This window comes from Anas acuta, chromosome 2 (assembly GCF_963932015.1).
Source record: "Anas acuta chromosome 2, bAnaAcu1.1, whole genome shotgun sequence".
NCBI classification, from domain to species: Eukaryota; Metazoa; Chordata; class Aves; order Anseriformes; family Anatidae; genus Anas; species Anas acuta.
Window position 1 is genome coordinate 153,035,017 of NC_088980.1, and position 26,153 is coordinate 153,061,169.

Here is a 26,153-nt window from a genome sequence, read left to right on the forward strand (position 1 = left end):
ACAGACACCCTAACACACAGGGAAGCAAAATGCAGTGTCTCATGTTAAGGGCCTGTTAATCATTTGTCCTGCCAGGCACAAGCGAGGTCTAAATTTCCATGCTTCTCCAGGAGGAGATGGAGAGTGAGAAATGGGAACAAGGAGGAGTTGGCAAGCTATTAACTCCCTCCTTAGCGCAAACACTTACAGCCAGGTTATCACTTAAAGGAAGCTTGAACACAGGCAAAGCTGCCAGAATGGCACTGAGATATTCCTGCCTCAGGGCCAATTTGAGACCCAAAAAAGATGGAGAATTTCGGTTGGGCTGAGAGCCTGGCTATGACACACATCCCACCGCTTCCCAGGGCAGGACCCCTTTAGCACCCTTTTCTCCTGGCAGAGGCAGCAAAATGCATTTTTGCAGGCATTTCTGAGAAGCCTTCAGCAGTGGCTGACAGGTCTGCAACAGAAGTGTGGGCACATCTGAGATCTCTCCAAACACAACAAGCAGACTGAAATAATGAAGGGCTTTGTGTCTGCCCAGCTCTCCTTTTAAATGTGTACTCTGGTTATAATAGGCACTTGGCCTCTTCACTGAACCATAAAGGTGGTTCAAATCCCAGAGAGTCCTGTGCTGCATAAAAACTCTATTCCCAGACAGGAGAGAGCAGGAAACTGGGGAGCATCAGCATCACCAGTTGGATGAAGCTTTTAATAGAGAAACTTCATGGTACTCATTAAAAGCTTACAGTGATGGGAGAAGGCAGAAATGTTGGATCATCTCAGCAACTACACCAAGGCAAGGAAATGCTGGATGAAAACTTGGTCAGCAGCAGTCAGTGGTTATTCAGGGCTCACAAGTGGTGCATACAGTGTGGAGACCCCACTAGCTGTCCTCAGTGGCATCCTAGCACCCCATCCTTCTTCTTTCCGCTCTTCCTAGACTTAAATGTGGGCTTAGGAGACAGCAGAGATCTGTAAACCCCTCCTGCACTCCCATGGGAGGTCATTCATGGACAGCACCAGGAGGTGCACAGCAGTGAGGAAACTTTCCTACATCACCCTTCAAAGCTGGCGGTTTAAAGGAAAAAGGCAAAGAACAGCCCGGCTTTTCCTAGCATGCAGCAGGAATACCTTGTCTCCTCGTGTTCCCTTTTCTCCTCTTTCTCCTTGGAGACCCTAAAAAGAAAAGCAAAAAGAGATTATGGAATTCAATTCAAGAAGAAGCATAGCTACCTCCTCTAATTAGTCACCAAATCACTGCACATCTGCACAATCTATTTAAGCGAACCTCAAGGACATTTACCTCATTGCCAGTACTCCACGTTGGCCACAAGGAAGGTCTAAACAGACAAAAAGAGCAGGGATGACCTGCGGACCCAAGACTGTCTGTAATATTATCTTGTTCCCAGACACACGACCCTCCTGCCAGCAACAGTGAGGAGGGACAGGGAACGCACCACAGCTGCAGATGGTCTAGAAACCACCCACTACTCCACGTTTTTTGTGTTGCTCATAAACAATGAGAACTTGGGTAGAGGACAATGCTGATGGAAAAACCGATCACATAAACAAGCAAGAATACCCTTTCCTGGTGGTTTTGGATGAAGTAGCTAGACAGACAGCAGGTACCTCTGAGAACTGGCAAACAAAAATCCCTGTCCTGGAGGTCCAAGCACATTTTTGCTCTGGGAAACCAGTGCTAGAGTTCATCTGGACAGCAAAATTCATCTTCCAGGTACACCAGAACCATTTGCTGGAGCTTGGTTTGATGAAAGACAGCAGTGCTAACACAGGCGATCAACAAAATGGGCGGGAATGGATTTCAGCCCCCCTCAGCACAGGAAGCACTGTGTATTTTACCCTTATTTTACCAACTGAGCAATCGACTAAAGGCCACAGGCAGACAGATATGCTCAGTCAGTAGTGATCTCTCCAAAACTGCTGAAATTTGAAACACTTCTTACAATATATTTATATTTAAACTTTAGTTTACTTTACACTGTGCTGAAGACTTAACTCCAAGCTGATGAGAACTACATGTCTGGACTTCCTTGGTCCATAAGGATGACACAGATAATTATTAAGGACTTCAGCTTTCATGCCATGGTTGACTGTGAGCAAACTCTGCACAGCTCCATCTACCTCTAACGACCTAAAATGAGCCTGCACAGCTTCCCACACTGCAAAGCAATGACCCCACTGCTTCCAAAAAGAAAATGGGAAGAGGTTTAAAATGTGACTCCCTTAATGCACTAATAACCATGGGGCTCTCATATACACTGTGTGGATGATTACAGCCTTGTTCCTGCCCAGCAGCCCAAGCCAAATGTCAGTCTGATGATAGACATGGACAGGACCTTTGGTAACACTACACTACAGGTGGGTGCTTTGCTTTTCACACAGAAAGGTGACTCGGGCAGCAGGAAGGAGGTATTCTCATCTCCCTGTCCATTTATCTCATTAATATTGCAAGGATCTAGGACATGGGCAGGTAATGCCACCCCTCTATTCATTTCATCTTCTTCTTGCCTAACACGATTCAATGTTAGACCATGAAGAGAGACAGCACAGACCTGGGCAAAGACATAAGCACCCATGTTCTTCTGAACACATCGGGTCTCTTTGTAGTGAGTTGTAAAGCAAGACCTTGGCTGGCACAGGGAAATCTTTTGGTGCACGAGCACCACTGGTATGCCACTAAAGCACACCGATGTACAGCCAGGTCATTAAACCCCAGCAAATCCAATCAGCCTTTGTAACACCAGCTTTAAGGCTGCCTCTGTAATTACCAAGGTGAGACCACAAGACAGAGATGCTAACTTGACAGCATGTGATTTATTTTCTTATTGCTCTCTGTCCATTCAAGGCAGGTCTGTCCCCTGAGTCCAAAGTGCTGTTTCCTGACAGTTTTGAAAATATGATTGGAAACTCACTGAGAGCTGGTGGTTTTGCTCGGTGTTATGATGAAGTTTTCAAGCACCATATAAATGGTGCATCAATACAGACCAAAGCAATTGCATTACAGTGGGAGCATCACAAAATCCCCAGCTGTTACCTTGGTAATCAAGTAATTTCTACTGACAGCTCTGCAGTAGGTACAGATCTGCTCTCATTTAAAGAAGTCACAAGAAACTCAATGAAGTCAAGAAAATGTCACTATTTGGACAGAGCACAGGTAAATAGTCAGATATACTTGATATCTCTTAATTTAAAAAAAAAAAAAAAGTGGGCAGAACACACTGAAAAAAAATGGATAAAGTTTCCAGAATGTCAAAAATGTAATAGGAATCATAACTTACCGGTGCTCCTACGTAGCCTTTAATGCCTGGAGGACCCTGTTTTCCCTCAGATCCCTGGCAAAGAATTGAGATACAGTAAAGCAATGGGAACTATTTCACATAAAAGACCCCCAAAAATGAGTTATTCAGAAATGTAACCTGTATTCCTTGGCTCACAGGGGGCTGTTGAGGCTTCTCAGTTATCTCAGCTCTAATATACAGAGCAGTGTCTGACTTTACTTACCCAAAGTGATGCCCCAATGTTTGATTTTGTCCCCAGCACTCAGGCATTAGCAAGTTTTACTGCTCTGCTTCCAGCCTTGCTTTTCAACCAGTCACACACAAATTCCTCTATGGGTTGTTTCAGAGGTGAAAACACTCAGTAAATTGGGTGGTGAGGTGGACAGGTCAGAAGGGAGAGACATTTTACAAAGAGACCTGGGCAGGTTGGAAGAGTGTGCAAGCAAGAATTGTATGAAAGCTAACAAACGAAGGCAATTCAGGTCCTGGGCTGAATACCCACAGGGGCATTTCTAACAGAATTAGGGACGTAATCATGCCTCTCTCATGATCAGTGTTTGTCAGGACGCATCTGGAGCACTGTGACCAGTTCTAGTCCCTACAATGCAAAAAAGATGCAGACTAGAGGGGGTCCAAAGAAGATGATCAATGGGCTTGAGAAACTGGCCTGTGAGGAAGACTAAAAGAATTATGTCTTTTAGCCCTGGAGCAGAGAAGGCTCAGAAGGGACCTCATCACAGTATTCCTGTACTTACTACAGAGAGGATGGAGGCTCTCTTTTCACAAGGAGCCGTATGAGAAAAGATGAGGGGTAATTGTGTACAAGCTACACCAGGAGAGGTTTTGCTTTTAAGTACAAAAGATATTTTTGACAGTGAGAAAAATCAATCACTGGAACAACCTCCTAAGGGATGTGGTAGACTTCCCATCACTGGAGGTTTTCAAGAGGTGTTAGATAATCTCATCTTGGCTCCCTTTTCTCACAACCTGATGATCTTCCTGATGATCTTTCAAGGTCCCTTCCAGCTTAGGCCTTTCTATGACTCGATGTGCCCCAAATACATTTAAGGCATAAAAGACCACAGTTTCATCATAAACAACACAAATACACAAGGATCAGAGACATTTCAGCAGTCTTTCAGCTGGTTATGCACTAGCTGTCTCCCTCAGAGATGGCAAACTGAAAGGCTCTCTCTGTGTGTGTTTATGTGCCTTACAACCCCGCAAATTGTCTGGATCTTTGGCTGAACAGGATCAGCCCTCAGAGCAACCCTACGTTGGCAGCCTACATCTGATAAGGTAGCCACGAGAGTTGGGTAGGCCTCTTACATCACCAGACTGGCTGATTATGTTGTTTCTTATCTCTCTTTCCTTCTTTTTCCCTCTCCTATCTGGTTAATGCCTGTACTGGGTTGCCACAGTGGATAGGGGTTCAAAACAGACCAGGATTGTATTTTTAAATGATTCTACATTCCTTCTTAATGGACATTTCCTATTAAAAAATAAAATAAAACATTTAAAAATGCAAGATGTGTCTGGGGTGAACTACTAGCAGAAGTGGGGTATTTTTGTCCCAGCACGAGTGCCTGGGAGGCTGGTCATGTCACGCCGCTGTTTACACTCGCATTTAGCCCAAAATGACAATCTCATTTGCAACAGTTGTTAAGCACAGACCTGGCCGTCTGGCTGGACTGTAGTTGGCAAGAGTTTCACCACCACTTTAAGCAGTGCATTGCCAAAACTGTCCCCTGCCTTTGCCAGAAAGGACTTTGCTCTTTAGAACAGATGAAACCGTGCCCCGAAGCTTACGAGCAGCTCATCAGCCCAGCTGTAAAACAGTTGAACCCAGGTTAAGAATGGAAGCCAGCCACGCTGCAAACTCATGGGGAGATTCACAAACAGGTTAACAACAGCTGGGTTTATGCACAAGAAAAGTCAATCTCTACAGCATCAGGCAGTGTCAGCTGTACAAGCCCACTAATAACAGAGAAAGAGAAGCAGGCAAACACTTATCTCAACCTGCTGAAAAATAATACTGTCAAATTCCAGGCAAAACCCCTACGGAAACAGAAGCTTGCTCTGAGTTGTCCAAATTCTCAACACCCAACTCAGACCGTTGCATAAGCTGTGGTTATAGCAGGCAGCAAATATTATAGATAGAGAAACTGGGTTTGTCTGGACGGGAAGACTTGCTGATCCCACTCAAGGCCTGTGCTGAGATCATGTCTGGTAAACCTGAGAAGTGCAAGACCTTCGACAGCTGAAGTGAACAAGAATTAGGAAATTTGTCAAAATGAAAGCCTTACCTAATACTTTATATTTCAAAGGCTTATTTTTTGTCTCCTCCTTTTTTTTTTTTCCTATTGAGCATAGATATCTGTCAGTTCAGATAGCAATGCTATAGCTATGTCAGTTCAACAGCAATGACAGCCACAAAAAAAAAAAAAAAATCTCTTTAACCTTTTATTAAAGATACAAGAAGAAAAAGATAAAAAAGAAAAAGGTTGAGTATTTGCTGCGGGACTGTATAGACTAAAGGGTCTGGTCTCAAACATTCAAACTTTATTTAACTGCTATAAAACCATAGTGATGGAATTGTGCTTTTTTTTTCCAGACTCATTTACTCCATTTAAATTATCTTGCCACATCCCACATATTTACATGGGAGCCTTCTACATTGAGCAATGGATGTTTCCTGACATCCCAGACTACCACAGCACCTTCTTATAACCAGACACTCTGACTTCGATTGGCACAAGGCTGACACGTAAGCCCTTCTTTGCCTCCACCCACTTGTAGCCAGCACGATCAGACATCCTTCCTGGATGAAGAAGTTTACCGACCACTGAAGTTTACCCACCAAGCTTGATGAGTTGGGGGAAGAAAAATAATTGTTATGATGAAGACACTGAGCTAGGAACAACTCCCCATTAGACTTCATTGAGCAGCAAAAACAGTAAAGACAGAAATCACATACAGAGGGCATTTAATTCCTGTAAATCATACATGTACCCTAATGGACTCATCATCTATTTAGGGTACTCCTGGGGAGTGAAGTCTTATAACAAGAAGTCTGCAGGACCCTTTTCTGTGCTGCTGGAAATTTCATCATGCAATTAATGAGGTCTGTAAAAATTCCTTGGTACCTTCTTAAAAGAAAGAAATTGCTGGCACTTGACACTGAGGCAAAAGACTGGAAATTCCTCAGCCAAGCAGATGAATTTCCAGGGGTGTACGTACAGCTACCAACTGTAACTGAGCTTGCCTGGCTTAATGGAAATGAAGATGGGTTGAGCTGGGAAGGGCCACATCCCAAATGAACATAGAAAATGCAAGGTAGGTTTCTATGGAGCCTGGAGCCACTGTATTGATGCTGATGAATTTAAATAAAAGTAAGTGATCTGGCAAAAAGCAATCATTACAACTGTAATTGGAGACATGACCTTTCTGATTGCCTGCTCCACGCATCTCTATACACCCCGTTCCACACCAGCAAGGTGGCTGGGCTTTGCAAAGGAGTGTTGATTCATATTTTAGACTTTTAAAGCCCTGACAACAAAATCAGGATTGTTTCTTAAAATAGTTCAGGCCAGAATCCAGCTCAAGGACACTGCAAATAGCCAGTGCATCCGTTCAAATAAATAAAAGTCACCGTGACAGCACATGATCATTTTATATTTAGCCACTGTAGCTTAGAGGATGGGGGTTAGCCAAGCTCACCTCTTCTCTAGGAGTATTTGGCACTCTCTACTCAGGCTGTGTTTAGGTTCAGCTCCATCAGCACCTATTCTGCCCAGCCCATAGTGCTAAACTTGCATTCAGTATTGGCGCATTATTTGGCTGAACTACATGTGCCTGATGATCCTGGTGGGAAATACAGAGCATCTTCCAGGATCAAGCCCTTCTGCAGGTAGATGTAGTTGCCTCAATTCAGCTTAGTCTGTAAAAGCTTTGTAAAGCAAGAGTGAGGAGCTTCACTGTACAAGGAGACTGGGTATTGTAGAGCTTACTGGCTTTTAATTCCACTACAGAAAACATGCATGGCATAGAGAAAACATGTATTTGTTTATTATATAATATGTGAGATGCAGCTGACAGGCATTTATGGGTGATGAATCCAGTTCGTTTCATCTACTTCCTAATTCCACTGAAGGGCAAAAACAATATCCAGAGTACCCCTTCTCAGCTCAGCCCAGCCCTGCTTTACAGCTGTCATTTATCCCCTGCTGAATGTGCTGCCATGCAGCTTCCACAATCAACCCCTTCATGTTGCTGAAGGCAATACAGCTCCTGCAGAGAACCGTGGGATGGCTGCCAAGTATTTCCACTAATCCACAAATACACCATTAGTTCTGATACCCTCCTGATGAGACTTTAGGAAATGATGAACATTTCCCTCTATGAAAACAAGATATTTTGGAGAAAGAGCCTCTCTGTAGCTGAGAAACCCAAAAGAAACTATAAATAAACTATAAATAAACTGCGTTATAGAGTCCTCTTAGACAGAACCAGGTGACCATCAGGATGACATCTGGAAAAATATTCAGGTATTTAACTCCTATTTGAGGACAAAGCTATCAGAAAAATCAACAGGAGGTTTAGTTAAACAGATACAGCTCTTCCAGAAAAATGTGATGCTCAAAGACCTTAGCATGTATGGGAGCAGAACTGGGTCAAGCAAATTTGGATTATCGATCTATTATCCTTGCCGCATCTTTCATAGGCTTAGCTGAACTTGCTGTGCATGATGTCCCTGAAAAAAAACACTCATCAATCTAATGCACCATTGTCTTTGTGTATCATAAAGATGACTGAAACTAGCTGATGGCTATTTATCCCCTCACTAACCAGGGAACAAGGCAAGGAGAGCTGAGACTTTGGAAGGAAGACTAAGCATTGCTCATGAGAAGATGTACCTGCATCTTTGTCAGAGATGGGAGAGTTTACTGAAAACATGAAGTAAGGTTTATGTGCCCCAAAACATGTTCTCTTCACCTTCTCTAACTATACAGATCAAATAAAAGATCTTTTTACATACCTTGCCTAATTTCTGATACGTCAGCAGGCCTCCAAACAAAAAAACAATAATTGAAGCAATCCACACATACGAAAACTCAGTGTAAAAGGTACACTTACCCATGTAAAGAAGAAATTGAAAGCTTACCTTTGGACCTGCTGGCCCAGGCAGTCCAAATGCTCCTGGCTGTCCTGGTTCACCCTGCAAGTAACAGCAGCAGAAGTGGTAAATGCTAATTTTTTTTTTCTACAGAGGCTAAGATAACTCAAAGCAGTCTTTATATATAGCTTTAGAAATGGAAGCTCTATCCACTATCTACAGTCCTGAGTACCATTATCTGGAGATCTGAAAGTCTGCACTGTGCTTTCTTTGCAAAAATAAAAGCAGAAGGAGACAAACAGAAAACTGAAGTAGTTATTCGTCTGCTCTTCAAACACAACCACCGAAATAGCTAGAAATGAGTTCTGTACGAAGCAAACAGCTTGCACCAACTACATTCTTCAGCTGATGATTCCTTGGAGATAACATATTGCATTTGGTTGGTGCAATAAATACATCCTATAAGAAATTCTGCAAACCCAAGTAAGTCACTGTCCGATCCCAGACCGTGCCATGCAGGAAGCAATGAGGTTGTACCAGTTCTGGAAGAGATATGGCACACTATGCCTGAGCAGGTCACGGGTCCAGGTGGCACAAAGCAGGAACAGGATGTAAGTGTCAGAGAAGTAGGAGCTTTTCAGCTGTGTATCATTACTTTTGGGGCATTCCAAGCCCTTTCCCCAAGCTCCTCCAGACACCATAAAATGACTGCTGAATGACGGTGAATGGGATGATCAAATTCCTTCCCCAAGGACAGCTAAGGCAAAAAGGAGTCAAGTAAGGCAAAGAGTTCAGAATAACAGACCATTGGGATGAAGAAAATTGAAAGGGATGGTGTTTGAGCTCCAGTGGTTGAACATAGGAAAGGATGAAAACTCTAAAACACATTTATATAAGATGCTGGAAAATTTATCTGTGCTTTTATTCCTCATGTGTAATTCTTTTAAAGGCAATATTTGGTATGCTTCATCCTTCTTTGACCTCTTTCTGAACCTCCTTCTTTGTCTTTAGCTTTTAGCAGTGCCCAAGAAGAGCTCAGGTCCTTGTTTTTGTGGCCGAGCTGCCTGTTTGCCCAGAGAGGTTGCGGATGCCCCATCCCTGGAGATGTTCAAGGCCAGGCTGGATAGGGCCATGGCCAACCTGATGTAGTGGGTGGCATCCTTGCCCATGGCAGGGGGTTGGAAATAGATGATCTTTAAGGTTCCTTCCAACCCAAGCCAGTCTATGATTCTGTGATATTTCTCCCACACCTATCTATTTCCTCCTGGAAGCACAAGATGCTCCTGGAAATACCCCCTGCCCTCTCCACTGGCTGACGTCTCTTGGCCAGACTCAAACCAAATTGCTGAGCTCTGCAGCTGCAGCTATCAACCACCATAGCCACAACGAGTCCCAGACCTCAGGCTGCCACGACTTCCCCCCTCTTCCAGCTTAATGAATGGGAACAGAGCTGCCCCTGGAGCGTCCGGGGATGGCTAATCTGTACAACACCCACTGTCACTGGGAACATGCGAGGGAGAGTGCCGAGGCTATTAACCTCCTGCCATTTGTTTCTGCTGCTCCTAAAATGGCCATACAAATCCCCAAGACGTGTTTCACTCAATACAGATTGATTTCCACTGCCTGGCTTGCACTGAAATGCAAGGATTACATGGGTGGGGGAGGGGGGAGAATAAAAAAAGCTTACGGCTTCTCCTTTTGCTCCATCCTTCCCCGGGAGGCCGGGCGAGCCAAGGGACCCCTGTAACAACAACAGGACTGTCATCAGCACGATATTAACACCACTTGCAAGCGCAAGGACATGAGTAATGCAGCAAGACAAGAATAAGGAATGAGGAGAATCATTTCTACACAAACATTTATTATTTACAGTCTCTGGAGGAGCTGCAGCTAACATTAACACACTATGGCCAATTGATGAGCTGTTAATGAGGAACTAGGCACTCTTGGCCACTTAACTCACTTAAGAGTAAATTAATATAAAAGCTCTGCAGCCGATGAGACACATAACCATTGAGTCATCTTAATATCATCTTTCCGCAGCCTGTCCACCATTCTGTTGTCTCAAAAACCTGCTGTTTTGTAACTAAATACTGATTTTTTATTTATTTTCGACTCCGTGCCTGTACAGCATCCACTCCAAAGCTCAGAAGCCTCTAGGCACGGCTGTAATGAACATAAGCAATGAGCCTAAAAGCAAACAGAAAAGAAGCCTTGAAAAACTGAAGCAGCCCTCAGGAACTACCCTACCTACAGGGAAGTGAGGCTCAGAGCTGGGAATGTGCAAAGCTGTAGAAAACAAACGAACAGGAAAACCAGGCACCGCTTCTTAAATCTGTCTGCACACCAGGATGAATGGGACTAAATATGTTGAGGCTGGCAGCAGCACAGATAACAGGGACTGCAGCAAACACAGGGGAAAGCCAAGTTTTACTGCATGCAGCTGGCAGTTTAAAGAACAAATGGAGAGTGGGAAGGGAATAGACACAGACCAGGAAAGCCCAAGTACATGGGAAGGAATTGGCCGAGTGTTTTTACTCCTAGGTTCTGCAGCAGTTTCTTTTTAGGATTATTTAAAAAAAGAAAGAAAGAAAAAAAAAAGCCTCAAATGAGAAACAGGCACAGGCACTGCAAATGGTTACTGCAAATGGGCTCTGATTAAACCAAACAGGTTTGCTGTGTATTACTTGGAGGGGGCTCTTGCCTTTTGCAATCCTGAACATTTACTGTTTTAGAACAGGTGGGAAACATCTAAATTGCTGAAATCTCTCCTGCAAATGACATTTAAGGCATCTCTGACAAAAGTGTCCAGAGTAAATACTAACAGATAGAGTAAGCCTGGTACTGGATTATCTTTTTCTTTGTTTGTGTTATAAGAGGCTGCCACAGTAAGCAGCAAAAGGCCATCTCAGTCTAAAGGTTATTTATGCTCAGTGAAGAAAAAGGACGTGATACTCTTTTGCCTTCTGTGTCTCATACTGAAGAAATGTCGGTATTCCTGTGTGTGGAAACACTTAGCTCTGAGCCCTCTTCTATCCTGTTTCAGAGTTTTACAACCTTCGGACAAAGTTCCTGCCCCTGCAATCTCCACATTTGCCAAATGTGGCCAAGCACAGGATTAGAGATGCGAAGGGTTACTTTGTGGACAAACAGCACAACACAGTTTTATTTTCTTAGCATCTTGCTAACACACAAAAAGAAAACAGAGGTAAAATAAAAGACTTACGAAGATCTATTTTCATAAGCCTTCCTCAATAGCTTTATGAACACATCACAGTGTAGTTAATAAAGGCTCGGACTTACTTTTTCTCCTTTATCACCTTTCAATCCAGGAAAGCCGGGGGCTCCTTCTTCACCCTAAAACACCAAAACAAAATGTACCTTGTATGAAATAGTATATATATCTGTGTATTTAGAGACCACTGTTATCTTTTGGAAGTTGAGGCCAACCTCTCCTCCTTGCTGTAAAAGATGCTGCTCAATCACCTGCAACTTGGCCATATTTGAATGTGTTCACTTCCAATTTTCCAACCAACTGTCTGCCTCTTACTGATTTTTTTTTTTCTTTTTGTAAATACCAGCCAGGAGGAGTCTTTTTTACAAGAACAAAATTAGAGGCATATCCTTGTTAAATAAAACTATTTCAAGCATAGAAACATTTCACTGACAAACTCTCATTGCTGCATTTCAAAGTACAGGGACTTGAAATTTTCTGTGGCCAACGTACTGCCAGAGATATATCATTTATTTCCCCTTTTACCTGTTCACATTAAGCCAAAAGGTACACCTTAGAAGCCATTCCATTTAGACCTTTATCAGTAGGTACTTCTCATAGTCAACAGCTAATGTCTTCAAAGACTCAGAGCACGTTTCAGCCAGAACTCAGTGAAGGAGCAGGATTATGCCCAGTATTACACAGATTTGTTCGAAATCCAGCAGCCTGCCTACGTCTGTCCTGCATGTTCATGCTTCAACTGATGGCACCCAGGATCCAGCATTGCTGGGTTTTACAAGAGACGTTGGCATGTGTCCTACAATGGATGGTTATCAGCATTTCTGCTACCTGAAACAGTGGACATCCATGCATGGGACATTAGATAGAGGTTGGACGTGGTGCTTAGGAACACAGTTTAGTGGGTAGCATTGGTGGTAGGGGGATGGTTGGACCAGATTATCTTGGAGGGCTTTTCCAACCTTTATGATTCTATGATTAAAACTGCCAGACTGCTAGCAAGTGGCATGGCACAAGGCAGAGCTAAGCCACTGAGAGCTTTTTCCCTGTCTACTTCTGTAACACAGAAAGATCCCATTGAAATAACATTGAAGTGCTTAAGCCAAGCACATGAAAATTAGAAATGTATCCAGCAACTCTGGAATTTTCTAAGCCACCTGTAAACACGTATGGACTATCTACCGGTGCAAGTAAGTCCAGGCCAAATCCTGCCATTCTCAGTTTTATTTGCTTTGTTTTTGTTTTTTTTTTTTTTTTCATGAACAGTCTAGTAGACTTGGATGGATGTATTCTAAGGGCAAGGTTCCAATCAATTTCAGACAAAAAGACAAAATATGGCCTTATTTATAAGCATAGCTTGCACTTATGAGTATATTTTGCACTTAAAGGATAATAAAAGACAGTATCTGAAAAGTATCTGTACTCTATATGCAAATTGAAGTCATTAAATACTTTAATAATCACATTTCTTGCTAACTGAACCTTCATGCAGCACTCGGCCTAGGATTTCCAATGCAGCTAGTGGTACAAATCAGATCTGCTGTATTTGAACGGCTCCCTGATGAGATAGAAAACCCATCAAATAGCAAATGTGATTTTAAAGGAAATTATTTGCTCTAAGAGGTCAATATAACTTGAAGAAACTGCTGTTCCATTGCAAAATGTGCAGCATAGGTAGAACAATGATTTGTATGTTTTCTTGGCAAATTAAAGGAATAGGGTTAAATATCTTTTTTTTTCTTCTTCTTCTTTATGAAGTAGCAACTTCCTAGCATAGCTGAACAAAGTAACCCTGATATCAGTCAATAAATTTCATACAGTGCTCAATGAGCCATTCATGTTGGACAGCACCTAAAAATGTTTCTCCTCCAACCTTCCACTCATAGAATCACAGAATCATTAAGGTTAGAAAAGACCTCCAAGATCATCTGGTCCAACCATTCCCCTACCACCAATGTCACCCACTAAACTATGTCCCTAAGCACCATGTCCAAACTTTACTTAAACACCCCGAGGGACGGTGACTCCACCGCCTCCCTCAGGAACCCGTTCCAATGCCTGACTTCTCTTTCTGAGCAGAAATGTCTCCTAATGAAAAGCACCATCAACAGTGAACTCAGACCAAGCTGTTCAGGGTTTTATACACTTCGGTTTCGCCTTTTGATTTTCCACAGATCCCAAGAAGCTGCCTGCAAAGATGTGAAGTCCAGAACAACATGTTGGCCTTCACAATGAAGGGACTGCATGGCCATTTTCAGGAAAGAACTGTAGACTCTCCCCTACCCAGTGATCATACATACCAGGAGCAGCTTTTCAGCCGACTGATCAGCCCCAGGGTCAACAAGGAGGGGAAAGAGGCTTCAGGGATTCACCATGCTCAAGGAGTACATGAATCAGCAAAGCCCAGCTGTCCAAGGAGCTCCCTAAAGACATTTTCTCCATCTGTATCTATTGCCACAGCCTCCCTCCTGCTGCATAAGCACTGTGTGGCACACCCCAGGTGCTCTAGCACAGAACTGACCCTTCACTAGAAATAAATTTAATCAGTTTGCAGTGGCAATCTTCAAGTACCCACCAGCCTTACCAGAAAACTGTGTAGAAGCAACCTAGATTCTCAAGACAAGTTTAACATCCACTGGGGAACCACCACTGAATGCCACCACCCAACAAAGTAGGTCTCCTACTTCTGCCACTTCATCTGACTCCCTTGTAGCCCTGGAAAACTGTTTTGTGTCCCACAGAAAAGCCTGTCAGGCAAAGGGTAGGTTCAGCAGCTCTTTGAACCTCAATAAAAGCTTGAGATTGTGTTGCCTATATCGAAACACGCACGTTCACAAAGTAAAGTGCATAACCTACAGGAGTGATCAGCAGAAGAGAGCGGGAAGCAGAAAAGCACTGACATTGCTGTGCTTTCATATGGTGCCAAAGGAGCTGTGACAGGCAGGGATGGAAAGCAACCAAGAGCCTGCACCCTCAGTTCACTGCCAGCTGCCAAAACCCTCACTAAAGGACGCAGCTAACTGGAACAGAGTTCTGTTGCCAGGGCAATTTATTTCACTAAGCTTTTTTTTTTCCTTTTTCTTTTTTTTTCTTTTTTTTTTTTTTTCCCTTTTTAGTACCCAATTCATGAAATGCATCACAATCACAGAACGATCACATTTTCTTTTCAAGTGGCCAACAGAATTATTTTTTAACCAGGTAAGATCCCAACTGTTGGGCTCACCGTGCTGCTAAGACCTCAGGAAGTGTTGGTGTACCCCAAAGATGTGTGTTCCCCCCTTGCCCTCACCCCAATTAGGTCAGCTGGGTTAGCAAAGGGCCAGTGCATCTCTCCTGGAAAGCACTAAGGCCAGGGAAAGTTGCAATTAGAGAATGACAATATTGATTGAAGGAGAAATCAAAGGGGCCTGAAATGATGTTTTTGAAGAGGAGTTCTTGCTGGGGAGGTTACAACTCCAGCAATGAGGCTCAAAAGGAAGGCAGTAGATTTTCCTGAGTACTTTTTAGTTTCTTTTTAAGTTCTTGAACATACTGTCTTTTCCTCATTCACTGAAAATCTAGCCACGTATGTTTAGCTTCTTCCTCTCTGCTGCACAGCCAGTGGCCTTTAATCAAACCTTCCCACCAAGGTTAACAAGAGAATAAACATGTTGATTAGCTCATCGTTGGCAAAACCCTTGACAGAAGGGTCTACATCTGGCGAGCTGCCATCGGATCTCAAGTGGCCAGAGGACTTCTCGTGGGATATCACTGTGGTGTGCTCTCAGCCACGTGGAAGCAGCCACTGCTGAGCAAGAGAGGGCTGGTAGGTACTGCAAGCACTGAAGACATAGTGGTACAGACTGTTAGTATACAGAGGTAACGTACCTAGCGGGTAGCTACATATTTCTACAAATGCCACTTTTCATTTTTCAAGAGTCATTCTATGAGTATTTACTTGAATTACAGCAAGGCCTCATTTCTTTCCTGCTTGGGTCACTCTGTCAGACACTGTATGAATAAATACTAGATGACAGTCACTACACTCAAGAGCCCAGTTCAAAATTGCAAGTGATATGTAAATGTAATAAAGAAATAGCAGAGACAGAGGGTACAGGCTAGTGAAATAGCTGCCAAGCAGACACGGCTCTGCAAGTGCACTGGGCTGAAGGATCTAGTTATCATGCTGCGAGAAATGGGTCAGCTTCAGCAGCTGGCATTAAGCCCTGGGGAAGAAAAGCTCATTGCATTTCTTGCACTAAGGCCAACCGTGGTTGTACACACTGAGAAGGATAAAAATAATTCTGTATATTCACAGGCTGGCTGTGTTCCCAGCTTCGACACAATGAGATTCTGGTGGTGACATGTAAACCGTACGTAACTCTTTATCCCATGCATTTCTGCTGCCACCCATCTACTTTACGGACAGCTGAACTTTTATAGGGAACTTTTTCTCCTTTCTAGAGAAACATCTGGACTAGGACAGGAAGATAACAAGGACCAGGACTCCAGGGAAGAAGCAGAAGAGACTACTATTAAGGAGAGGTACGGAGTACAGCTTCTAAGGCAGCTTCCCTTAGGCTTAGCCAACACCTCCTGGTTTTGATGGAGTACCTTCATACTGTGGGTGGGGTGGCCTGTTTTTTCCTTGGCCAATAGTTTTGTGCAAAAATGTTTGAGCATGTATGTATTTTTACCTGTGAAGAAGTGTATTTGTAAATATGGCAGTTTGGCTTAGGAATTTCCCAAAATACTGACTCTTACAAACTGAGGATGTAGCACCAAATAAAGCACTCCGAGAACTCAGTCTTTCTTTCCTTAATGAACTGATACAAATTCTGTGAGCAAATTAAGAGGTTTTCTAAGCCATACTAAAATAAAAAGGTTAGGCAGCATTCAGTAAGATAGAATTTTGAATTTGCTTGTATTTAATGAATGTGTTCAGTCTCACAGAAAAAGATACAAAGCAAGGCCTAAGCACTACTTTTGTCCTTCCTGGGTGTCTCAAAGCAAGATTTTTATGAGCCATGTGTTTTTTCCAGACCCAATGGGCAAAAGGAAATGCCACATCCCAAAGAAATTGAGAGCCCAGGCAACTCTCAGCTGCTGCAGAGTATTGATGTGACTAAGAATAAAGATATCCCCATCAACTTCAGGTTACTACAGCAGCTGAAAATACAGGTGAGCTGGGAAAGTATAAACATTTATAGATAGGTTCCTTTATTAGCTTGTGCATCAGCAGTTATCTCATTTTTAGATTTGAGTAAGGACATGTTCCTGGCATACCGGTGTCAAATGGATTTACCAAATCATGTCAGCTCTAGGCTAGAGATCCCTCCATGGTCAGGAAGGTCTTAAGGTCTCTTTTGAAATTTTTATTTTAAAACCTATTATTACATGCTCACCATATGCACACATAACGCACACTCAGCTTAATTTGTTGCATATCATCCAAAGATTCCCCTCCCTTGGGTTAAACTGAGCCTTACTAGCCCATATAATCACTGAATGTTATGTATATGGGCTGTGACTAGACTATATCTACATCCCATGTAGATCCTCAGATGGCTGAATGGAGATAATTGTAAAATTACAAAGTAGATAATCTAATTGCTAGATAATATGCTTCCTCAAAGATGGAACTACTACTACACAGATTTTGCCATATCCAGCCTCAGAAAAGAGACCTAAAATGGAGGAAGAAGTTGTCCTCCTGTACATGGAAAGATACAGAGATACAATAATTCAGTATTACCTGATTCTAGAGAGACATGGAAAGCACAGGAAGGAATAACCCATCAGTGCTGCTTTTTAAGCAATCTGCTCAAGTTTAACTGCTTTTCTTTCCTCCACTTGCAACTCCTTAAGCAGCTGCCAAGTTTACAAACATTTCTTCCAACTCGAGAGCAGCTGTGGCCTATAATCACATATTTTATTTCAAACTCTGGGTTGTGGCCTATGTTAATGGAAATGAGAGCAAACTAAACAAGAAAATAATGGGAAAAAAAAAAAAAAAAAAAAAAAAGACAGTCCAAAACACATAGTTAGATTCTTATTTTCCTGTCAAATTCAAGTAAATCACCGGACTTTTCCTTCACCTTCACAAAGCAGGCTACAGAAGATGTACCACACCAAGGTCAATTCTATACACCACCTTTATTCTCTCTTCCAAATTGGTCTACACCTAACACAAAAGCACCCCTTTTCTAATCCCAAAATGAAATAAAAATGTCTAACCCTGTCACAAAACATCAATAGAGGTGTCACTGGGAGACCTGCACAAATCTGCCAAGCAGGGCTCCATGAATCACGCACTCAGCATATTGACAGCTTTGCAAGGCGGGGGATCTATGTCCAAGGTGGGAGATGAAATAGCAAAAGCTGAATCAAAATAGAAGAAAATGGGCAAGATAAATGGAAACAGAAGCAAAACTGAGTTGCACAGTGTTACCATTTCATGATTAATACACCTCTCTCTCCTCTGTTAATTAACTTCACAGTATCCCTGTGAAATGAGAATTTACAGCAACTCCAATATTGCTTTCATTCCACGAGGGTGGTAAGTCAGAGGTGCAACTGGAAACACATGGAAGGCCCCAGAGTCTGTGACAAAGATAGAAACTCACTGCAGATTTCCTAGGTCCTAGGTCAGTGCCCGAACCATAAGTCAAATCTTTCTCCTGGCTATTTGACCTGCATTTAATCTGGCAACCTGATGTTCCCAAAAGATAAACCAGAAGACTGTGGGTAAGTGGCTGCTGCTGATCCAGCCCTAAACAGTTTTCAGGGTTTGATGAGAAAAGTGCAGAAGGAGATGTTGCAAATTGAGTATTTCTTTAGAAATATTGTCAGTTCTGGGCTTGGTGTTTTGTTTTGTTGTTGTTTAGTTTTGTTTCTTTTGTTTTGGAGTGATGAGGGAAATATAAAGTTTCATTAAAGGCCAGAGGTGATCTGCAGATCAACTGAGATGCAGGGCTGCAGTGGATGTGTCACCCAGCTCCATTTTCAAAAGCTGCTGACCAGACAGGCAGTGCAAATGACTGCCATTTTCTAAGGCACAGATGCAGGATTGTATTAGCTTAATGATGCTAAAACTCTATTAATATCTTGGAAAATTTGACAACAAAATTGGCATTATCTTCTGCTTCTGCAAGAAATAAGACATTCATTTCAACTAGGAGTTCACTTCAGTTCATTCTAAGAAGAGAAGAAAATCATCTTGCTTTGTCACAGTATTATATTCTGATTTTAAAAAAAGAAAAGCCATTTGGACAACATACACAGGAGTCAGTAGAAGTTGTAAGTGTTCTTAGTCTATCAGGAAGCCCAGCCCAGTATTCAGACAGCTTGTTAAATGATAGTTATGAAAATATATATATGTGTGTGTATATATATATAAATATACACCCATAAACTCGGTGCTGCAGGTGAGAAGATTCATCAGAACTTAGTGACTTGGTAACCGACCGTACCCTGATCAAGGTCACTGTAGAGTTCAGAATAGGATGGGAATCTCCTAAGACTTCAAAGCACTCATCATTACTGCTAATTAGCTTCATACTACCTGCAAGTCCACTGTGACACTCCTTCACTAACTACATAGGGGATTCCTGAAAGAGTGGGATGGTCAGACACCTCTGACAACTGTTCAACTGTCAATTCAACAGTATGAAAACTGCCCCACATATCAAGCAACTGCCCCACCTATATCAAGACTGCCTTCAAGACTTACTTGCACTGAACATCTCTACCTCTGCAACAAAGCAAGGGAGATAACAGATAATGTACTAGCTGTTGCATTTGAAATTCCTCTGTTCAACAGCTATACGAGTTGTTTGATCAACTGACCAAATCCTCTCAAGTTCAGAAAAACAACTGAGAAAAAAAAATGGATTACAAGAGGTTGGATTACCAGCAGCAGCTGCTGGAAGGCAGCCTTCCTTGCAGATCTCAGAGGAAAACAATGCAAGCAAAGGCAAGAGACAACTCGGTTGATTCTGCTTGCATCTCCCTTGGTATTTTGCCTATGTACCAGTCCTTGCAAACAGCAAAAGACTGTCACAGTAAAGCAGGATTTAAATCCCCGTGCTAATCAGGATGCACATGAAGCACGGTCTGATGGCCCCTGGAGCACCTAAGAAATCCAGTGTGAAAGAGAAAGCAAAGATGACTTCATATTATTGAACAATATGTATCAAGATGAGGGATTGATTGACAGATCATTTGTATCCTGTCTTGACATGGTGAAAGCCAGGATCCTCTCTGCTTGTGAAAGATAGCCCAGGGATACAGATTTTCCTTGTATAACCAGACCAGATAATAAGATCTCATCTATTTTTCCAGTGACAAAATATATCTTGAACATAAAAAATCCTCTATACCTGATCATGGAAAGCCAATAAAACCAGATATGATGTGAGCAAGAGGTCCTTACTCATCCATCCCAAATTTCTACCAATGTGGAAGAATTGTTACCAAAATTAAATTCCCATTTATCTGTTTTTCATGGTTGGGACAAGAGGATGCATTTGTTGGATACTTTGAAATGTGAAAAACAGAACAGCTCTGCTCTAAAACCTTCCTTGTCTCAAAGTAAAAGCTGATGCTCCTTCCTGGTATATGCCAGAGCTTGGGACGAGGCAAAAAGCTTGCGAAGTGCTAGAGGGGAAGTGCTCACTGATGTAGAAAAAATAACTCAGTCATATATCATGACACATTAATTTATGTTCTTACATCTACAGATAGCACACAGAAAATAGTTTGGAGCGTGTGGATGATTAGTCAGGTGCTGGACTAATATGTATTTATATTGCTAGAAAAATCTTTTAATTCCTTTTGCTCTGCTCCTGGGAAGCCCCTGATGCTCCAGACCTCCACACACCCCTCAAAAGTGTCAGCAGCATTTTGTGCAACATCTGAGAAGATTTCTTCCCCTACCTGGACTATAAAGCGATGCTGCTCCCAGGTCTTCATTTGGAAGTGCAGTACAAAAGCTGCGATTATTCTTCTCATTTTACATATGGAGACACCAAGGCACAAGGGGAAAAGCTAAGGACAAGATCCCCTGTGGAGCCAATGCCAGAGCTGGGGACAAAACTGGATCTCCAGGCCACTTCAGCACCAAATGCGTCTGATTCTCTTGAAATAATGACCACTAATGATCTTCTCACTGTTTTACTGGGAAATAAGCATTTGCCATGAAAAAAACATTTGCTATTGTGTGCGTGTTCATTGCCCAGAAAGGTCTGAGACAAAAATCATCATCTTTATGTCATATCCAGAGACAACAGGTCTTGTAGGCTTTGGAAAACTAGGTAGTGCTGAAGACAAAGGGTGAGAGACCCAAAAGAGTGAATGTCAGATGTCCAGGTTGGTACCAGGGTTCATACAGAACAGCATGAAACACAGGGGTGCTGTGATACCACCTGCCCCTCCACCTGCACTGTCACAGAGCCATGGTGCTCAGCCATGACCAAGGAAATTCAGCCAGGAAACTCCTTTGATCAGTAGAGCACACCACGGGAAGGGGGAAAACTGGGCTGCTTGGCTGCAACAGCAGAGCAGAGCTTGTGACACTGCCCCTGCCCTAATATCAGAAACACTGAGAGGGAGGAAAAGCTGCGTGGCTATCATGGGCTGGCTGGAAGGGCAGATGTGAAAATGTGAGAGGGGCAGAGAGAACTTAAGATGGCTTTGACAGACAGCAGATAGCAACCTGCTTTGTGTAATGCTTCAGCTGTCTGTAATTCAATAGGCTATGAGACCTGTTTCACACCGCTAGCAAAGCTTTTCACTTTTGCACCTAACAGACAGCTAATCCATACCTATCAATTGCAATATCGCTCTCAGGAACATCTCAAATCTGAGCAAGAGTTATAAATGACAGAATCAAGGAAATCTGATTTTTTTTTTCTACCTCTCCCCTCCAGCTCTTCTAACAGAGGAAGCAAAAAGATGGCAAATCTTTCTCATTCACTTCCTTTCTATGCTGCCAATGGATCTTGGCAGAGAAAGCCTCTAAAGAAGTGCTGGGGATTTCACAAACTTCTGGTTGCCAGTAGATGTCATTATATACCAGCAGTGTGCCTGCCAGCCAGAGTCCAACGCTGAGAGAGAAAAAGAAAAAGAAAGAAAAAAATAAAGTGATGTTTTCTAAGTTTATGTAAGTAAAAAACAAGTTACTAGTACCCTTGCACTGCTGAGAATTAAGCTGTCACGATGCACAATTAGTAAGTGATCTGGCTTTGAGCTGTTTATTACCATCTGCAGCTGTTATTCTGGGTCACAGAAAACCACAGAATTTCTCTAAAGCCCTCTAATTATTGTTAAGAAAAAAATCCATCAAACCACAGTTATTTAGCTGTGCAGAATGTACTTTAACTACAGTTAAGAGGACTGAGAAATACTTGAGGTGCAGACCAAAATTGTCTGTGTGCACAAGAGGATTCAGACCGTACTCAGACCGCACCAAGGCAGACAGCGACATTACTACACCTTACTCTTTAATGGGAAGACTCGGAAAAGAAATGACAGCTACAAATTACTCCAGTGAGCTGCACAAAAGCCTTACAAATTAGTGGAGGTGCTATTATACAGATGTGGACCATTAGGAAGATATGTAAACACTGGATGAGGAGGTTAAGTGCTGGATGACCTTAACCAGATGAAGCCTGTAGCCAGGAATGGATTCTGAGGGATATAATTCCCAGAAGCAGAAAAATATATATATATAAGGAAAAAAAATCTGCAGATATTGCACTTTCACTTTCCATTACCAGCTCAATTTGAGCTATGCTCACATTATTTTTCATTTGGCAATAAACTAACAAGATGTGAGTGCTAAGAACCATGCCCTGAGGAGGCAATGTTTCCACAGACCTTGTCTCCAAGGAACACCAATTACTGGGTGATTGGGGTTTTGTTTTGTTTTCCAATTTCAGACTCAATAGTATCTCTGAACTTGGAAATGTTTTACCTTCTTGTTACTGTCAAGATGTGCTGGCTGAAAGAGTGCTGCCTGCAGTCCTGGACCCTGGTGCCTCCCAGAGCCCTCAGTCTCCTCTCAGCCAGCCAGCCCCGGGTAAACCAAGCTATATTCAAGATATTTTGAACTTGATGACTATCCAAACACTACAGCAGCCCAAGCAAGGCCTAGAAACTTCTGCAGCATCTTGCCTGCAACAGGGCTCAAGGCTTCAGTGGCAAAAGGACACACATCAGCTGCTGGAGTGATCATTAGTTTGGGTAAATGGACTGATCCTTAATCCTTGCAAGCTTAGACTCCACATTGTATACATGTACATGCTCAGAGCACATGTTCTACTATGTTCTGGTTATTCTCCCTGCTTTGTATTGGAGCTGGTTTGAAGTTGAGGCTCTCACATCTGGCACTTAGTAGAACTGCACTGCAGCAGCCTGGCCATGTACCTGGCTGCTCCTGGCCCTACCTTTCAGGCTCAGCTTCCTGACTTAGATTTTGATCTGCTTCATCACCAGGGATGAGCCTGGTGATTTAGACTCCTGGATGAACCTGAGTTCTATCAGTGACCCACTCTGCTCCATGGTGTGGGTGCTGTGAGGTCCCTATGCTGCCGGCCATGGCATCAGCTCCAGCCTGCATTTCTCTTGGGGTGCAACTGCCCCTTGCTGCACCCTGACACTCAGGAACCTGACAGTATAGCTCGCAAGTCCAAAATTCCAGCAAGTGAATCACTCACAGCCCTTCTGATGCCCAAATGCGTCTCAAAAAAAAAATCCAGGCAAAAGCTCTCCTTGCCCTCTGACCTGTGTAACGTTAGACTCCAGCTACACTCTTTGCAGGCAGACCTGCACCCATTTTACTTGAGTCCCATGTTGTTGGATGCCAGCCAGCCCCGACCAAGAGGCACTGTGGTCATTTGGTAAACCACACTGATAAAGAAGTTACGTGGCTTTTAGGTCAGACCTTTGTTATATCCAGCTGCCTCGGGGTGAAGACAGAGAGAGAAGGGTTGCACGTAGATAGACTGCATCTAGCAGGGTGGATTTCCACAGCTTTTCCAGAAGCTCTAAAAATAGCAATATCTCCAGTTTGGAAGACACATAAGGGAAAGGGAAGCAAGGCCTTTATTTGAAGGATATAGCAGGAAAGATATTCAAAGCCTGGAGGGAAAGAGAGTCTCCAGATTCATTTTACAGGAACAAAGACTAGCTGCTTTGCCCAAGGTCAGCAAATCTGTTGGAGCCAAGTTTAAAGCCCACTTCTCCTGCAGCATAGTCCAGAGCCTTAGCAATCTGCCTGCTTTTCTATGCTTGGTCTTGCAGTCACTGCATCTCTAATAAGCCAAGCCACTTCAGAGGTTTTATTCTCATTAGAAATCCTATAATAATCCGCCTGAATTTTTTATCAGGGCAAGTCATTACCATGAAAAAATTCCAACAACACAAAACCCCCCACACATTTTAGGAGAACATAGACTTAATCTTCTAAAGTTGTTTCTCATATTCATTGCTGCGTTTGTGATTATTAGCATGAAGGGAAACTGATAAGGCACAAAGGGAAAGCTCAGATACTCTTGGAAACATATTATCAAGGGAACTTCCATAGAGCACTGTAATCTGTAATGAAACCTTCACCCACACCTCTGCAGGGGAAGGTGGGTGCTCCGGGTTAGAATTTTTTCCTCTACAGAGTGGCTTCCTATGGAAAAAATCAAAGCAGCAATCACAAGACCCAAGTTTTTCATCAAAATCCTCATTCATTTTTCTCCCTGGCACCACACATTACTAACCAAGCTATTCTATACCTTGTTCTTCCACACACGAGGAGCCAGAGATTTTTCTTCAACAGCTCTAGGCAGCATTGTCCCAAACCCTGAACAGGCTGGGGAAACTTCTGTCCCCTCCTGGGCAGTGAGACTGTTTGGGAGGTTCACCAAGAGTTGAACAAAAACTGTAAGAACAGCCAGCCCACAGCCCATCTGCAGCAGTGGCCTTGTAGGAGACTTCTCCAGCCTACTGTCCTGTGATTGCACATCACAATTTAAAGTGACTTGCAGACATCCTAAAGCAGAGATAATGTCTTTTGTACTGAATAGATCTTGACAGATGTCTCTCTTCAAAAAATTTGTATGAACTTTATTTTTTTAAACACACACATTTCATCCTCCAGAGCAAACTGCAAGGAGAATCTCCAATGCATACCGTATGAAAAGCCACTTCATTTCGTTCCTTTGAAACTTGCCATCAGCTCGTTTCTTTTGCTTCCCCTTAGCTTTTGCAATAAAAGAAGCAATGAAAAGATGAATTCCTACTGATGTGTCCGTACCACTCAGAGTACGACAGATTTTCACATACAAAGCCATCACTTCCCCTTTTCACCCACAGACTCTTCTCAGCACCATTGGTTTTTGGGAGGCAAGGGTGGCTCAGCAGTGCTGGAAAATACTCTGCACCTTGCAAGACAAGGGTGTAAGATTTTGAAAGCCTCTAAATTAAACTTTGTAGGGGGGCATTAAAAGGGCAGAGTGGCTTGCGACGTGGATGGCTGTGCCCCAGGAATGCAGACCACAAACTGTACAGAACCTCCCTTGTCAAATGTGATTTACCTGACTTTGATCAAGTCACTGAAACTCCGTCTTGTTTGAAACATCCTTAAAAATGCTCTACAGCTGTTCTTTTTGCCCTCATTCCTCTCCTGCTCCCATCCCTTTTGGAGGAACAGAGAATGAAGATATGCTTTGTAAGCTTTGGAGGACCAGGCCATCTGGTCTAGCAAATACCTGCTTGAATAACCTACAGAAGAAAGCCAGAACAGTGCCTTTCATGGTGATCATGTTACAGATTTGGATATTTTACCATATAAAATCATCCTATTGGTAACATGAATGTGTGAAAAACAAGTGAATAAAGACACAGCACAAATTTAGGAACAGAAATATAACAGACTACGTGTTAATGCCACAGGGATTAAACACTTCAAGGGCTGAAAGCAGAAAATCAAGATCCAACACAGAGCAGTGGCAACAGAACCACACCTGAATAAGAAAATCCACCCAGGAGCAGTTTGCATGATCACCTGAAGATGCATTACGTTATTTTCTGGTTTGGTATCTGTGTACAATTCCTTGGTCTGTACTTGCATGTTTCTGCACTTAGAGATCATCCTCCATCAAGCTGAGTTATTTAGGGCTGGCAGGACATGCTGGGCTGTCACTTGCTCCATCACAGCAAATTTCTTGGTTTACAAAGTCACACAAGACCTCATGTTGACATGAATTAGGTTTTTAGCCACAGCTGCTATTATCTTTTGGTTTACCACTAATGATGTGCTTGGCATGTTATGTGTTCTAATGCAAGCACCACTCTGGCTTTAACTTAGAGATATAACTGAGGTAATGGCCTGGGGAAGCAAGGCCAGCGCCACTGTTGTCCTCCTGGAAAAGCACTGGATTTGTCCTCTAACAAATGCCTCAGACCTCACGTAATTGCCCTACACACAATACTTGGCAAAAACACGATCTGGCAGGTGTTTGGCACTAGCACAGCTGGAAAGCAATACTATAGT

General features: G+C 42.8%; 1 protein-coding gene across 3 annotated transcripts in view; it reads right to left on the reverse strand.

The window, feature by feature from the left end:
- The window catches only part of COL22A1 (collagen type XXII alpha 1 chain), a 222,545-nt gene that overhangs the window by 90,410 nt on the left and 105,982 nt on the right, over positions 1 to 26,153 (reverse strand). For all 3 annotated transcript variants that reach the window (XM_068672709.1, XM_068672708.1, XM_068672711.1), the window contains 5 exons: positions 11,701 to 11,754; positions 10,085 to 10,138; positions 8,446 to 8,499; positions 3,282 to 3,335; positions 1,114 to 1,158 (listed from right to left, as the gene is read on the reverse strand). In XM_068672709.1, coding sequence (XP_068528810.1) covers positions 1,114 to 1,158; positions 3,282 to 3,335; positions 8,446 to 8,499; positions 10,085 to 10,138; positions 11,701 to 11,754 — 261 coding nt within the window. The remainder of the gene's footprint in view (positions 1 to 1,113; positions 1,159 to 3,281; positions 3,336 to 8,445; positions 8,500 to 10,084; positions 10,139 to 11,700; positions 11,755 to 26,153) is intronic.